The sequence below is a fragment of the Musca vetustissima genome, unplaced genomic scaffold, assembly GCF_032173495.1.
Source record: "Musca vetustissima isolate MV318-11 ecotype Yass unplaced genomic scaffold, APGP_CSIRO_Mvet_v1 utg42922, whole genome shotgun sequence".
Taxonomy (NCBI): Eukaryota; Metazoa; Arthropoda; class Insecta; order Diptera; family Muscidae; genus Musca; species Musca vetustissima.
Window position 1 is genome coordinate 1,037 of NW_026886985.1, and position 16,526 is coordinate 17,562.

The 16,526-nt window shown below is 39.7% G+C and overlaps 1 protein-coding gene across 1 annotated transcript; it reads right to left on the bottom strand.

The window, feature by feature from the left end:
- Positions 1–2,454: 2,454 nt before the first annotated feature.
- Positions 2,455–15,217, bottom strand: LOC133334477 (extracellular sulfatase SULF-1 homolog). The gene is made up of 12 exons (XM_061542771.1): positions 14,636–15,217; positions 12,794–12,963; positions 12,396–12,722; positions 11,964–12,334; positions 9,842–10,137; positions 9,668–9,786; positions 8,547–9,607; positions 8,275–8,479; positions 6,771–7,081; positions 6,517–6,708; positions 6,353–6,452; positions 2,455–3,190 (listed from the first exon to the last, which is right to left on the bottom strand). Exons 1-12 carry the CDS (start codon positions 15,011–15,013, stop codon positions 2,455–2,457), a joined length of 4,266 nt encoding a protein of 1,421 aa, XP_061398755.1. The 5' UTR covers positions 15,014–15,217.
- Between the last annotated feature and the right edge of the window lie 1,309 nt (positions 15,218–16,526).

Consider the following 16,526-nt stretch of genomic DNA (forward strand, 5'->3'; position numbering starts at 1 on the left):
TATAAATTCAAAAGGCGCTCTTGACTGCAAAGGTACTCTCGATAATTGACGATTGAACGTTAATTTTTGTTGGCTTCCAGGACATAGTGACATAGATGGGAATGAAATAGCTGATGAGCTTGCTCGAGAGGTTTCGCAGTCGTCCAGTCTACCGATGAAGAATCTATACAACCTCCAATTGGATATTTCATTGGGGAAATCCAAAACAGCTACTCCAAAAAAGCCTGCAGCATAGGCCAGAGGAACTTGGATGCAGGATTTCAAAAAACTATCTGACCTGTGTTCTAACGTCACGAGATATGAAAATCATATGAAAAATCAGGGTCTGCTCCTTCTTCAGTACAATGGTCCTCAAATTGACTAGTGATTGTTTTGCAATTGCCTATAAAGTCATTATGGTTTTCATTATTACTTTAATGCCAACTTATCTTTCTATAAAGATTACCTGTCCTGTAAAGTCCAGCCTGTCATTTAGATCGTCTAAAAGTCCTCCCTGTCATTCAGCTCGACTATAAGTCCTCCCAGTCATTCGGCCCGTCTACAAAGACGCTCTGCTCTCCAGATCGTTAATAAAAGCTACATTGGCTTCAGCTCGACCATATGGACTTAATTTCATGATTTTCAGGGTGCTTATAAAGATTTCCTGAATATCTTTAAAACAGACTCCCCTACCTTTAGATGTCTAAAGACTTTATGTCACTCAGTTTAGTATATGACCTACCCATCGATCGCCCACAAAAACTCTCCGTCTTTCAGGTATATAAAGACTTCCTGTCATTTTATTCGCCCGTAAAGACTCAATAGCATTCAGTTCTTCTAGTGCTTGTTCTTGTTCTTCAGCTCGGATTAAAAAACTCCCTATCTCTCGGCTCGTCTAACCTTTAAATCGCTCATAAAAATTCCTTGACCTTCAGCTCGGATATAAAGAATTTCTATTCTCCAGCTTCTCCAAATACACCGTGACCTTCAGTATGTTTATAGATTGAACATAGCCTTCAACTATTATATAAAGACACGTATAGCTTCAGCTCGACTATGAAGACTTTATGTATCAGACCCTTTCAACTGGACAATAAAGACTCCCTGACATTGAGTTCTATCCTAAAAACTCTACAAAGACTTCGTGGCTTTAAAGGGGAAACACATATAAGGACTCCATGCCTTGTTTTTTTGTAAATGAATATAGGAGATCGGCGTCCAAAATCAAGTCAAGACAACCTACCTAGCCTTTAATCGTCCATAAGGAATAAATACAGCTCGTCTATAATGACTTATTCATAGGTCGGAAAAATATAATAATTTTTATCTTTTCTAAAAAGATTCCCTGAACTATTTTACCAGGTCTTCAGAGTAGTCTATGAAGCTACCAAGAGCTGTTTTAAAGATTCACAGGATCTCTAGAAGGACTCCGACTTTCAGATAAGATCTCCTGACCTTCTGTTCGTTTATAAAATTGCTCTCGTCTGGTTCTTTTCAAAAATACTTCATACGCACACCATGATAACTTTTCACATACAAAAAATCTTCTAAATACCAATTAGTTTTTTTTATGAATTATAGGTTATGTGTTCGTTTTGTTTGCTTGTTTCTTTGCAGATTTCATTGGGTTATCTAACAACAACAATAATAATAAATCATTTAATGTAATTAATGTATTTGTTTTTGTCTAGAAGAGATTTATAGATATGCAGTTGGCGGATATGTTGTTGAAAGGAGCGCTTAATTTTTTTTTCTATATTAATTATTATTATTTTGTTTTTAAATTTTCTAATAAATAATGAGCATATACATAATAATATATTCATTGTTCGTGTATTACTACATATGTATGTATATATAAATAATTTCGAATTTCGGTTAATATCATTTTAAACATTTTTGTTGTTGTTCTTGATGTTCATTTTGAGCGGACGTCTTAGTTGGATTTTTTTGTTTCCTTTCTTCTGATGGAGGGAGGAAGGAAGGGAATGAAATTTGGTTGGGATGGACAATGCAGATATTTGTGGGATGCTTCTGGCTTATTAACCGCAATGGGAAAGTAGGAGAATATCAAGTGTTATTATACTATTTCATCATTGCCAGCAATAAACGGTTTTGATAATATCGAATACTTAATACATATTCAAATCCTTAGCAAAGCTCCGATTTATATTTGATAATCTAGGATACAGCCTTCTCTTTGGAATATTTCCTTCCTGGCAAAAATCAATCACCTGCATAGCCACCCATTAATGTCCGCATTGTACTTTATTATTAAAGGATCCATCGAGGTTTTTGGTTCACTTTGCCTTTTCTGCCTAAATAATGCGCATAGTTTTGTTGTTGTTGTTTTTGTTAACTTTTAAATATTCTAATGACAAAATTTGCAGTTTCGTTTTTCTTTTTGGGATAATTTTTTATTTTTTCTTTGCTTAATCGAAAATAATTTAAGGAATTCACAATTTAAATACTTAACTACAGACTTAATTCGGGTAATGTGGTCATTGGTTGCTGTTGTTGTTTTTTATGCATTTTCAAAAATTCAGCATCATTACCATCACTATCCAGTGGCAAAAGTGATGATGATGATGATGAAGATGCCGATGGTCCAGCATCTGCTACTGTATCGGATGATGGCACTGGTGTTGAAGAGTAAGATGGCATCCAATTGGAATTGTTTGCATCTGCAGCCGCTGCAGAATCTGCATGTGAAGTTGTGCTATTATTATTGCTGTTGTTGTTTTTATACAATACACTACCACCCATCACATTATCCTTGGCCTCTTTGTGTTGTTGCATTGTTGTCACTGTGGCATTTGGTGCTGTTGGAGATGATGCGGATGATTGAGGTGGTGATGGTGGTCCTATTGCCATTGATTTTTTAACTTCAGCATTGTGTTGATAGCGTTGGGTGTCCTCCTCATGAAAACGATTTCTTCGAATACTATTACCACGTTCGGAGGCCATAGATTGTGGTGACTGATGTTGTTGGTGCTGCTGTTGGTGATGGTGTTGTTGCCGCTGTTGATGAGGCACCATCCTATTGTGGTGATTAGTATTATATGCTGATGGTCTTAAATGTTGACCCATTTGATGGGGATTATAATAGGAATGCTGTTGCTGTTGATGATTTACATGTTGCAGTTTCCATTGTTTACGCCTTATATTATTATTGTTGTTGTTTGCGGTGGTTGTGCTCGGTGGCCAGCGGCTAAAATAAAGAGAAATTATTAATATTTTAAATAAGTAAAAAATAAATGTCTGAAGTTTTCCAAAATATGTGCTTATATTTCAACAAGGAACATTTTTATACCCTTCACCACACTGTGGTACAGGGTATTATGTCTTTGTACATATGTTTGTAACAGGCAAAAGGAAACGAGATAGACACATGGTTCCTTTTGAGAATATGCATAGAATCACTTTCTAAGTCGATTTATGCATGTCCGTCCGTCCGTCTGTCTGTCTGTGCATGTTAAATTGTAAACAAAGTACAGGTCGCATTTATGATCCGAATTGGATGAAATTTGGCATAGGTCACTTATTCGGCCCAAGGACGAACCCTGTTGAAATTGGGAAAAATCGGTTTAGATTTAGATATAGCTCCCATATATATATATATATATATATATATTTTACCGATTTAATGTAAACGGTCCCTATATATCTTTCGATTTGCACGAAATTTGGTACAGCCTAATCATTTAGGTCTATAATGATGTCTGCCAAGTTTCGAGAAAATCGGTCCAGATTTAGATATAACTCCCATATATAGTTTCGTCCGATTTCATGTAAATGGTGCCCCAAAGTCCCTATATATCTTTCGATTTGCACGAAATTTGGCATAACGTACTGAATTGAGCCTAGAATGATGTCTGCCAAGTTTCGTGAAAATCGGTTCTGATTGAGATATAGCTCCCATATATAGTTTCGTCCGATTTCATATAAATGGTGCACCAAAGTCCCTATATATCCTCCGATTTGCACGAAATTTGGCATAGCGTACTGAATTGAGCCTAGAGTGATGTCTGCCAAGTTTCGAGAAAATCGGTCCAGATTTAGATATAGCTCCCATATATAGTTTCGTCCGATTTCATGTAAATGGTGCCCCAAAGTCCCTACATATCTTTCGATTTGCACGAAATTTGGCATAACGTACTGAATTGAGCCAGAACGATGTCTGCCAAGTTTCGTGAAAATCGGTCCTGATTTAGATATAGCTCCCATATATAGTTTCGCCCGATTTCATATAAATGGTGCACCAAAGTCCCTATATATACTTCGATTTGGACGAAATTTGGCATAACGTACTGAATTGAGCCTAGAGTGATGTCTGTCAAGTTTCGAGAAAATCGGTCCAGATTTAGATATAGCTCCCTTTTAATATAGATTTATTTTAAGTAATTGACGCACCAAGGAACCAATAGGCTGATAGGAACGAAACGTTCTGAAATTAGTATAACCTAACCTGTGACAAGTTTGTTTGAAATCGCTTAATATTTGGATAGAGCTTCCATATATATTTTCGCCCGATTTCAAATAAATTGGGCATAAAACTCCTCATGTAGTCAGTTTGACATCAATTTTTGCACAACTTACAAAATTGAGCATAGAATTACGCAGTTGCGTTTTCTAGAAGTACAGACATAGCCCAACGGATGACCTATTTTATTTGTTTGAAGTCGATTTACATACTTTATGGATATATCTAGGTAGATTCACATTTACATAAATATCACATATTTTATTTCATTCAATTTCATGTTAATAGTCCTGTTTAATATACCCATAGTGGTGAAGGGTATCTTATATTAAAACTCCCAACCCTTCAGCTCGTCTTTAAATGCTTCAGGCAGGGTGATCTCGATACTGAAGCCTGGTAAGGATGCAGTGGTAAATCGTACAGGCTGATTTCACTTCTGTTGCCACGCCTGCCATTGAACAGAATCAGTTTTCCAGTAGCCCAATGCACAGAACTACATCAACGATCCGAAACGACCCGAGTCTTATAAGGACGAACTCAGTCCATTGTTTAAAAGCAGTAAGGATGCTACGGCAACAACAATAATACTACAACAGCATTGAACTGCAACAAAGTGGCTCCTACAGGCTCAATCTTGAGACCTGCTTAGGTGTTATCGTCGGGAACACCTCTGCCATAGATTTATAGGCAGGTTTCACCATCTAAGGTACGTCAGGGCTAATCTTCAAGATCTAGAGAAAGAGGTCCAAAGTTACAAGCGTAAAGCTCTACATCAGCATGCCTACAAATGCAGTCGCAAAGGCAGTATGCGGAGACCATGCCCAGACAGATACGAGTAGTCTTATAAGATCAGGATGATGCTACCGCAGCGATTTCTACTATTCAACAGCCCAGCTATGCCTACTCAACTGTTTTCGAATTCCCGAGGGACGCAACCCATGCAGGTTGCTGCCTTCCTAGATTTGGATGCAGAGAAGCCAGAACCAGACAATACATAATCAATTTCCTTCCTGTATTTTAGCTGCTACGACAACAACAAAAAGTGTCCACGACAGAGGGGTCTACGATTCGAAACGACCTGAGTCTTAATCCGCCAACGTCCATCACCTAAGCCTATTGTGTGAAAGCAGGAAACAATTCCATGAAAACATTCGACAAGAGAGAGGTAGTAATTCTTTCTAATTTACAGAATCACAATTTCATTCAGCAGTTCACAAGGAACTACCCGAACAGCGATATGAAAGATTTTTTGTTTGAATGAATTCCTACGCCGCGTGCAACCTTCCGCTGGAGGAGAAAACTCAGTGTTGCCCATGTACGACTAGGAATATGCAGTCATGAGTATGCTCTGAACAGATCAAAAGGCATGGATTTATAATGACTATTTCATACCGATAGAGAGGGGTGGTTTTAATGATTTTTTTCAAGGACCATCGAACCAAAAATGTGAACATGGACGATCAGACCAATAAAGGATATTTTCTAAAGGAGCATCGGTCTAATAAATTCGTATTTCTAATGAATATTTGGGAGCTTAAATAGTGGATTATAAAGAATATTTCCTCAAGTATCATTAGAGCAATAAAGGTGAATTTTTTATAAAATATTTACTCAAGGGCCTAAGACCAATAACGATGGGTTTTAAAAGATTATTTTCCCAAGGTTCGTCAAAGTACTAAGCGCGGATTTAAAAAATTTATTTCGGATCAAAAAACTGGTTTTTAAAGAATAGATTTTTAAAGAGGATTTTCTCAAGGATCTTCAGAAAAATAAAGATGAGGTTTTTAAGAATATTTTCTCATGGACCATAAGAGAACTAAGAGTATTTTATCATCAAGCTCGCTTATGAAGATTACCCGATCATTATCTTCCCTTTAAATTCCAACATACCTTGACAATTTCCTGCGTTTTGTCGGTGATCCTTCATAATCCATGCGATTGGAAACAAAATCGGAATTGCCATTCAGTGATGAGGTTATTAAACTGGAAACTATATAATAAAATAGAAAAAATGAATATCCCTTTTATTCAAAACGATTTTTCACAAAACTTACCATGTTTCCGCTTCGTGCCTCTTTGTATAACACTATTTGAGCTGGTGGAGTTGTTCGAATTTACAACTGTCACTGTACGTTTAATGGTACAACTTTTGCCCTTACAACTTTTGAGTTTGGCCAATGTATCATGCATATACGATTTCTCAGCTTGCGTAAGCGATGAGGCGCGATTTAAGGTTTCGAAGGGATCTGAAAGTGGATTTTATTATAATTCGAAATTAGTTTTTAAATTTTTGAGGTTATCATCTTACCAATTTTCAAATCATAAAATGTTATTAGTCCCGTCGTAAATTCACAATATAAATAATTGTGTGTGGCATTTATGGTCCTTAGGCAGGAATAAGTATTATTATTAGCATTCATACAGAAACAGAATGAACTATCATTCCATAACGGGGCGGTACGCCAATGAGTATTGTCATGCGAAAAACAATTCATTTTCTCCGATAGACATTCCTTTTCAAGGCGTGCCTTCTTGATACGTTTCCGTTCCTTTTTGCGTTGTCTTTCCTCCTTCAATTTGCGTCTGGCCTCTCGCGCAATTTCTTTGGAATCTTGATAACTAAAAAGGGGAAAATAATAAGAATAAAATTCAAAACTAAATGAAATATTCGATATTTAAAATAATTGCGTCCAACTTGACGCTAGTTTATTAAATTCCCTCTCTTTCTCTCTTTGGGGCATCTGTAACAAGTCGAACTACTTAAAGCTCAAACAGAGCAAATAAAAAATAATTCCTTCAGAATCCCATTAGCTCCTCTATAACGACTCACTTCAGCTCGTCTATAAAAACTACATACGGATCGTATAAACGAATCTTGCATGGCTCTATGTTGGGCGCCATGTAAGAACAAAACAAAATTAATTCCTTCATAAGCTCGTCTATAAATACTGCCTTCAGCTCTTTTAAATGGACTCAATTCAGCTCGTACATAAAAACCCCTTAGGGCCACATTTATACGGCTTGAATGGCCCCCTGTTGGGCGCCATGTAAGGACACTTAAAAAATGGGAGAACAAATAGATTTTGTTCAGCTCGCTTATAAAGACTTCCTTCAGCTTGTCTATAAAGACTCCCTTCGCCTATAAAGACTTCTTTCGGGACGTCTATAAAGGCTCTCTTCGGCTCGTCTATAGGGACCTTCAGCTCGACTATAAAGACTCCCTTCAGCTCGATTATAAAAACTCCCTTCAGTTCGTCTATAAAGACTCCCTTCAGTTCGTCCCTTCAGATCTTCTATAGAGATCGCTATAAAGACTCCCTTTAGCTCGTCTATGGAGACTGCCTTCAGCTTGTCTTTAGAGACTGCCTTCAGCTTGTCTTTAGATACTGCCTTTATCTCGTCTTTAGAGACTGCCTTCATCTCGTCTTTAGAGAGTACCCTCAGCTCGTCTATAGAGACTCCCTTCAGCTCGTCTATAGAGACTCCATTTGGCTCGTTTATAGCGACTCCCATCGACTCGTCTATAGCGACTTCCATCGGCTCGTCTATAGAGACTCCCTTCAGCTCGTCTATAGAGACTCCCTTCAGCTCGTCTATAGAGACTCCCTTCAGCTCGTCTATAGAGACTCCCTTCAGCTCGTCTATAGAGACTCCCTTCAGCTTGTCTATAGAGATTCCCTTCAGCTCGTCTATAGAGACTCCCTTCAGCTTGTCTATAGAGACTCCCTTCAGCTCGTCTATAGAGACTCCATTTCGCTAGAATGATCGCCGCGCCCGAACTTGACGATGTCTTTACCTGGCATATTACTTACTCTGTATCCGGTTCACAATAACACTCAGCTGGTCCTGAAAATTGAGTATTGCCAGTATCATGCCTAGAATTGTAATAGGTTTCTTTGACTTCTTCCTTCTGTCCTCGATGTTTGGGTTTAGTTCTATGGCCCATTTCCGAGCTAGATGCTATGCTTTCTAAAGTGGAACTTGGATAGCTGGATTCTTCATAGCTACCTTGGGAAACTGGAAACAAAAATCAAAAGAAATTTATACATTGGATTCCATATTGCCATACCACAAAAACCCCTACCTTCTTCCGATGTACCTCTCCATGGGGTATTTTTATTTGGACCATCTGGCAGAGTTGTGGTCGTATATGTATTTGGCACTTGATTATTACGATGTTTGTTTTTCTGTGTCGAGGTCATAATCTCCTCATAATTGGTTCTGCGTGAAGTGCTAGTAAAATAGTTCATATCGAATTCGGGATTTTCAACATTCGATTCTATGATTCGTCTCCTTCCAGCACTGTTTCCAGCGGAGGAGTACATGGGATTACCCATAACTCCCGCATTGTTGTGATAACGATTATAACCATGTTGAGACTGAGGCTGTTGGCCACGATGACGACCCTTTTGATGACGATATCCCGAACCATAAGCATTCGTATTCGCTTCCCCATTATTGTAATGATCTCCCCGATTATTGTTGTTGACAAATTCATTATTCCAATAACGCCCTTGCTGTTGCTGCTGCTTACTTTCCCTTAACTGCTTCTTGATATCCTTTAAATGGGTAATTTTATCTTTCAATACCTTGATAAGCATATCGATTTGTGATCGTGATTTACGCCATGTCTTCTCATCATCATAGATAACATCGGAACAATTGACTTTACCACTTTGAGATTCAATATAACAACGAGTACCGACACGACCTCCAACTTTGGGGAATTTTCCACCTCTCACGAAACCAGCCGAAGTCATTTTGGTGGCTGATGTCTTCGAGGTACTATTCACAGTCCAATCATGTTCAACAAATTTCAGCTCCAATGTTTCCAAAGTATCCTGAATTTCTTGTATAACTTTGGAGATGGCATCATTGGAAGCGTTGTTCTTTTTATTCTCTTCACTATTTAAATTTTCAGGATTTTCGAATAAATGTGCCGTAAGTTCTCTTTTGGGCCTTGACAACTTTTCAGCTTTCTTTTTATGTTGCTCCAAAAGATACTGCTCGAGGTTGTGTACATTTTTATGGATATCCAATAATTCTTCCATTTCATAGGGCAGCTCAGAATGGTAGAGTTCCTCGATATCGAAATTCTCAGTGTCACGTTTGTGGCGTCGGGGATTTTTACCAAAGTTTTGGTTCCTAAAATTAAAAACACAATTTTTATTATTCAGAATCTTCAATATCTATTCAAATCCTTACCTCTTCCGAACCTCAGGCTTAATATAGACCACACCATCTGGTGTAAAGCAAGCACAATTACGTTTATTTTGATTCTTTGGGTATTTGGATATTTCCGCCAAATGATGCTGCAATTGGAGCTAAAGAGAAAATCTATTAATTTCATTTTCCTACTTAGGGACTTACAGGACTTACATGAAATTTACACTTATGTTTCCTCCATCTTCCATTCTCATTAACACATTTCCACTTCTGTCCAGCTCTACAGTCTTCCAAGAGGCTTGGATCCGAACATTCCGAATTCAAACGCATCATTTTTGTATTATACGGAGTCAATGGCAGATTATTATCAAATTGATCTTGTTGTTCAAATTCGTCGTCTGTGGCGTCATTATCCTCCTCTTCTTCGTTAATGGCAGCTGAGGTATCCGTCTCATCTTCATCGTTTTCAAATTCGAAATCATCATCGGTAAGTTCTTCATTGTCAGTATCTATATATCGGAAATCAGAAACGGGTTAAGATTATAAATTTTTAAAAAATTGAGAAATGGGGAAAATTTTGGATTTCCTAAAAAAAAATGACTTTCCCTGATCTTCGGAACTTCTATAAAGACTTCCTGAACTTCAAAATGTTCATTGGCCTCCAGCTCGCCTATATATACTCCCTGGCCCTCCAGTTTTTCTATAAAGACTCCTTTGCTCTCCAACTCATATATAAAGTGCTCTGCCGTTCAGATTGTTTATAAAGACATCTTCTCAAAAAAAACTCTCTGGTCCTTAAGTTCTATAAAGAATCCCTGGTACTCCAGTTCCTCTATAAAGAATCCATGGCTCTCCAGCTCATATATAAAGTCCTACTGCCCCTCCGGTTCGTCTACAAATTCGCCTTTGCCCTCTACGTCTGTATAATAACTCTCTGGCTCTTCAGCTCTATAAAGACTTCCTGCCCCTTCATATCTATAAAAACTCCTTGGCCCTCCAGTCCCTCTATAAAGAATCCCTGGCTCTCCAGTTCATCTATAAAGTATCACTGATCACCCAGCTCCTCTATAGAGATTCTCTGGCTCTCAAGCTCATCTAAAAAGGTTCACTGGCCCCAAGCTCCACTATGAAGAATCCTTGGCCCTCAAGCTCGTCTATAAAGACTCTCTGGACTCCTTCGATATCCAAATCCTCTATAAAGACACCTTACCATTCATATCGTTTCCACGACAGAGGGGTCTACGATTCGAAACGACCCGAGTCTTACTCGGCCAACGTCTGTAATCTCAGCCCATTGTGTAAAAGCAATAGGGCTGCTACAACAACAACACTCCAGATCCTCTAAAAATATTCTGTGGCCATCCAGATCGTTTATAAGGACTCCCTGTCTCCAGCTCGTCCACAAATAGCCCCTGCCCCTCTAGCTTCTGTACAATTACTCCCTGGTCTTTCAGCTCTGCAAAGACTCCCTGGCCCTTCAGCTCTATAGAGACTCCCTGACCCTCCAGCTCATCTATAAAGTCTCACTGGTCCTCCAGCTCCCCTATAAAGTCTCCCTGGCCCTCCAGCTCCTCTAGAAATACTCACTCGCCCTCCATCTTGTCTATAAAGACTCCCTGCCCTCCAGCTCTCTATAAAGACTCCGCAGACTATCTATAAATACTCCCTGAATTTCCAAATTTCTATCAGGACTGATAGAACTTCACCCCGTCTATCAAGACCCCTTGACCACCAAAAAGTCTTCCCGACCTTCATATCGTTTATAAATACTATTGACCCTTAGTTGATCTATAGTAACTTCCGGACGCTCAGCTCTATAAAAACTCTCTGGCCTTCAGGTAGTCTATAAAAACTCTCAGACCTTCAGACCGTCTATTAGTACTTCCTGACCTTTAGTTCGTCTACAGAATACTCCCTGACCTTCAGATCGCCTACAAAGACTTTTTAACCTTCATCTCGTCTATAAGAACTCTCAGACCTTCAGAACATCTATCAGGGCATCCTGACCTTTAGCTTTTCTGCACAAGACTTCCTGGCCTTTAGTTGTCAATAAATACTCCCTGGCCTTAAGATCGTCTTCTAAGGCTTCCTAACCATCACCTCGTCTATGAAGACTCAATGGACTTCAGATCGTCTAAAAAACTCCTTGAATTTCTGGTCGTATACGAAAGACTACCTGAATTTCAGATTATCTATGAAGATTTCCTGATCTTCAGCTAGTCTATAAAGACTTTCTGATTAAGCTCTTCTAGAGATTTGCTTCTGTTCTTCGTAGAGATTTTTCCACTCTATCTATCATTATTGAACTTCATTCTCGTAGGGACGCTTTACAAACACAAATTACCTTTACCATGTTCTCCGAATAGATCCTCCTCTCGTGATTCCATTTCCACAATATCCATACGGGCCGTTGTCGTGGATATAGTTATATTCTCAAGGAGGTCTTCCAGTAATGTGCTATTGGCCAGTTTCATACTGTTACGTTCGGCCTGCAAACGAGCACGGGCCTCAGCAATTTGATCTGGTGTTTCACGGCGACCAGAACTTTCGATAAGGAATGAATCTGGCCAGGGTTCTTTCATGAATTTTTGTCTATTCAGGAGTAGCGGTAAAATGCTGCGACCATCCATGTGTGGTGGTGTGGGAACACCACCCATATCCAAGAAGGTGGGCGCCAAGTCGACATTTAAAACGATTTCTTCAACCCTAGAAGAGGATATACGATTAACGGATTTATAATTAAAATTAATTTAATATTTTTACTTACACCTTCGAGGGTTGTATACCAGGACCACGCACCAAAAATGGCACCCTTACATCAAATTCAAAGGGAAAACTTTTACCCTTTATCAAACCGAATTGACCCAAATGGTAACCATGATCGGAGGTGTAGATGATGTAGGTGTTATCCAATTCTCCAAGGGATTTCAGTTCATTGTAGACCCTCTCCACGGCAACATCTACACTCTGTAAAGTCTGTAGACGTTTCGTCATTAGCAAATTGGTAAAACGTTTATGTACCGGTTCCATGGGTTGGGTAACTCTCAGAATCCATTGTTTATCTGGATTTGGGGCCAAATCATAGGATGGGGTGCTGCAAAAATTGGAAGATGTTTTTAAATATTTGAATATCTGAGTATTGCTGGAGTAGAGGTGGAGACTTACTGGTGTGTGGTCACATTGAAAAATAAATGACTATACTGGGGCGCCGAGTCTTCGGGTCCATGTGGTGCGGGAAAACTCATTGTTAACATCACAGGCTTTCTTTGGTTTTGTTGTTTTGATGATCTCAAAAATGCTATAGAATCATTGGCTATTAAATTGGGATAGTAATCCTATATGTGGCGCGGGGAGAAAAAGAAAAGAGAGGAGGAAATTAAAAATATAAATAATTGAAGAAATATCTACAATGGGGAGTTGAAGAACATGGAGGTTTTACGGAAAGGTTGAAGGGCCAGGGACTTTTTATTGAAGATCTGAAGGGACTGATAATATTTATAGACATGGTGAAGGGACAGGAAGTCTTCGAAAAGGAGCTGATGGACAGAATGTCTTTATAGATGATATGTACGGCCAGGGAGTCTTTAGACACGAGCTGAAGGTTCACAGAGTTTTTAATGAGCTAAGGGCTTGGGAGCCTCTATGAGACTCTTTTGACGAATTGAAGGTCCTATGGACCTTTATAGAAGAGCTTCAGGCCAGAGAGAGCTTATAGGTGAGCTGGAGGACTAGGGAGACTTTATAGACGAGCCTTAATAGATGAGCTGAAGGCCACGATGTCTTTATAAATGAGCAAAAGTGCAGTGAATCTTTATAGGTGAGCTGATAAGCCAGGGTATCTTTGTTGACGTGCTTAAGGATCAGGGAGTCTTTTTAGATCACCTGAAAGGTCAGAGAGTCTGTATGAACGAGTTAAAAGGCCAGACAGTCGGTATAGACGAACTGAAGGGACAGGGTATCTTATAGACGACATGAAGGGCCAGGACCTTTAGAGACGAGCTGATTGGTCAAATAGCCTTTATAGACGATCTGAAGGGCCAAGAAGTCTTTATAGACGAGCTTAATGACCAGGGAGACTGTGTTGGCGAAGACAAGGGCCAGAGAGTCTTTATGGACCTACTTTAGGCCAGAAATCTTGTGTGCAGGAGCTTAAGGTCTGGGAGTCTTCAAATATGAGCAGAAAATCCAGGGTGTCTTAATAGTTGGGCTGAAGGGCCAGGGAGTTTTTATACACGAGCTAAGGACTCCACTGCGTGAAGAGTCAGGGAGTTTCATAGAAAAGCTATGTTTCACGGGATCTCTGTAGATGAGATGAAGAGCCTGGAAGTCTTTATGGACGGGATGAGACTCTATAGACGAACTGAATGAACATTTATAGATGAGCTGCTGGCCAGGACGTGTTTTAAGGCGAACTAAAGGATCAGGAGTATTTATGGTCGAGCTGAAGTCAGGAAGTTTTTATAAGTGAGTCTTAATAGATGGGCTGATGGGCTGATGGAGTCTATATAAACGAGCTGAAGGACCAAGGAGTCTGTATAGACGAGCTGAAGTGTCATGGATTCTGTATAGACGGGCCGAGGGGTCAGAGAGCCTTTATAGAGGAGCTGAAGGGCCAGACAGTCTTTATAGATGAGATGAAGAATCAGGGAGAATTTGTAGGTGAAGACATTGGTCAGGGAGTATTTATAAACCTACTTTAGGCCAAAAGCCTTGTCTGTACAAACTGAAGATCAGGGAGTGTTTGTATATGAGCAGAAAATTCTGGGTGTCTTCATAGATGGCCTGAAGGGCCAAAAAGTTTTCATAAACGAGATAAAAGGCCGTCGAGTCTTTATAGAAGGCAAAGGAGCTAGGAAGCTAATGGTCAGGTATTCTTTAAAGGCCAGTTGAAGTGTCTGGAAGTCTTTATAGATAGGTCTGGCGGTTTTATAGAAGAGCTGAAGGGCAGGAGGTCTTAATCCCCATTTTAGTTTTTGTTGTTTTAAAATTTACCATGGTCCCACTTACCTTCTCATAATCAAATCCATGCTTTATCTTTTGACCATTCATATTTATACTATAATTATAGTACTTCGAATTCATAATGAGGCCACCCCATTCCCGCCAACCCGGTGGTATATAGGAACCATTATATTTATTCAGATATTTTCCGAAATAACCAGTTCGATAACCGGCATTCGATAGATATGTAGCAAATGATCGCGTTTCATGTGTGGCCTGCCACTGAGGACTGGAACAGTTGTCGTTATTCGTGAAGACCATATGATTGTGAACATACATTCCGGTGAGTAGCGACGATCGGGCGGGACAACACATTGGTGTTGTTGTATAGGCATGGCGGAATTCAGCACCACCATCTCTCAGAATGCGTAAAGTGCGTGGCATAAAATTCAACGAACCCAATTCCACATCCTGATCATCGGTTAGAATAAGAATGATGTTAGGTTTACGGCTCGAAGCCTGTGAGTCTCGGGAGAAACGTTTTGATGTTTGTGGACCCGGACCGGAGTTACGTTGTCGAGCCTGTCGTTGATGGCCCTCGTGATGTTGTGCTGTTTGTGAATGATGTTTTTGATGTTGTTGTTGGTGTTGATGATGTTGCTGCTGCTGTGGCTGATAATGATGTTGTTGTCTTTGTTGCTGATTGCGTTGATGATGTTGCTGTTGCTGGTCTTGTTGATAGTGATGTGCACTTTTTTGCTGCTGATGATGATGATTCTGTTGTTGACTTTGCTGCCTATGATGTTGTTCGGTATCTCTGGAACTAGGCCGATGACCATTCGCCTCCTCCTCCTCATAGTATGTTGGTATATTTTCTTTGGCCGCTATCGCTGTTGTCGACAACAACAATAAATTCAATGTAAACAGCACACAAATGCTGACGCTAATTGCTAATTTATTAATATTATGGAGCTGCATTTTTGTTTTAGTATTATTTGTTCACGACTTCTATTTTTTATCACAGTATACTTCTTATGTTTAATTCTAAATTCTCCACGGCCAGAGAATTGAAGTTTTACACTTCGTATTTTTTGAGGGGGTTATGTCATCTTTATTTATAGTTGTGGTTATCCAAATTTAATGACAAATTATCTGAAATGAAGGAAAGAGAAAACAGTGATTAGTTTTTAAGTAAGTAATAAATTATTAATTTGGACCAATGAGCCAGTATGTACTAAAGGGCCAGGTTTCTATATAGACAAGTAAAGGCCCAGGAAGTCTATATAGAGGCCAGGGAGTCTATATAGACGAGCTGAAGGGCCAGGGAGTCTATATAGACGAGCTGAAGGGCCAGGGAGTCTATGTAGACAAGCTGAAGGGCCAGGGAGTCTATACAGACGAGCTGAAGGGCCAGTGAGTCTATATAGACGAGCTGAAGGGCCAGTGAGTCTATATAGACGAGCTGAAGGGCCAGTGAGTCTATATAGACGAGCTGAAGGGCCAGTGAGTCTATATAGACGAGCTGAAGGGCCAGTGAGTCTATATAGACGAGCTGAAGGGCCAGTGAGTCTATATAGACGAGCTGAAGGGCCAGTGAGTCTATATAGACGAGCTGAAGGGCCAGTGAGTCTATATAGACGAGCTGAAGGGCCAGTGAGTCTATATAGACGAGCTGAAGGGCCAGTGAGTCTATATAGACGAGCTGAAGGGCCAGTGAGTCTATATAGACGAGCTGAAGGCCCAGTGAGTCTATATAGACGAGCTGAAGGGCCAGTGAGTCTATATAGACGAGCTGAAGGGCCAGTGAGTCTATATAGACGAGCTGAAGGGCCAGTGAGTCTATATAGACGAGCTGAAGGGCCAGTGAGTCTATATAGACGAGTTGAAGGGCCAGTGAGTCTATATAGACGAGCTGAAGGGCCAGTGAGTCTATATAGACGAGCTGAAGGGCCAGTGA

What these genes read in the sequence shown, in the direction of transcription:
- LOC133334477 (XM_061542771.1), bottom strand. Translation starts at nt 15,013, where the DNA reads ATGCCACGCACTTTACGCATTCTGAGAGATGGTGGTGCTGAATTCCGC. An exon ending in AACATAAGTGTAAATTTCAT is followed by an intron (nt 9,787 to 9,841) that starts GTAAGTCCTGTA and finishes TTTTCTCTTTAG; the next exon opens with CTCCAATTGCAGCATCATTT. An exon ending in GAGAGGTACATCGGAAGAAG is followed by an intron (nt 8,480 to 8,546) that starts GTAGGGGTTTTT and finishes TTTTGTTTCCAG; the next exon opens with TTTCCCAAGGTAGCTATGAA.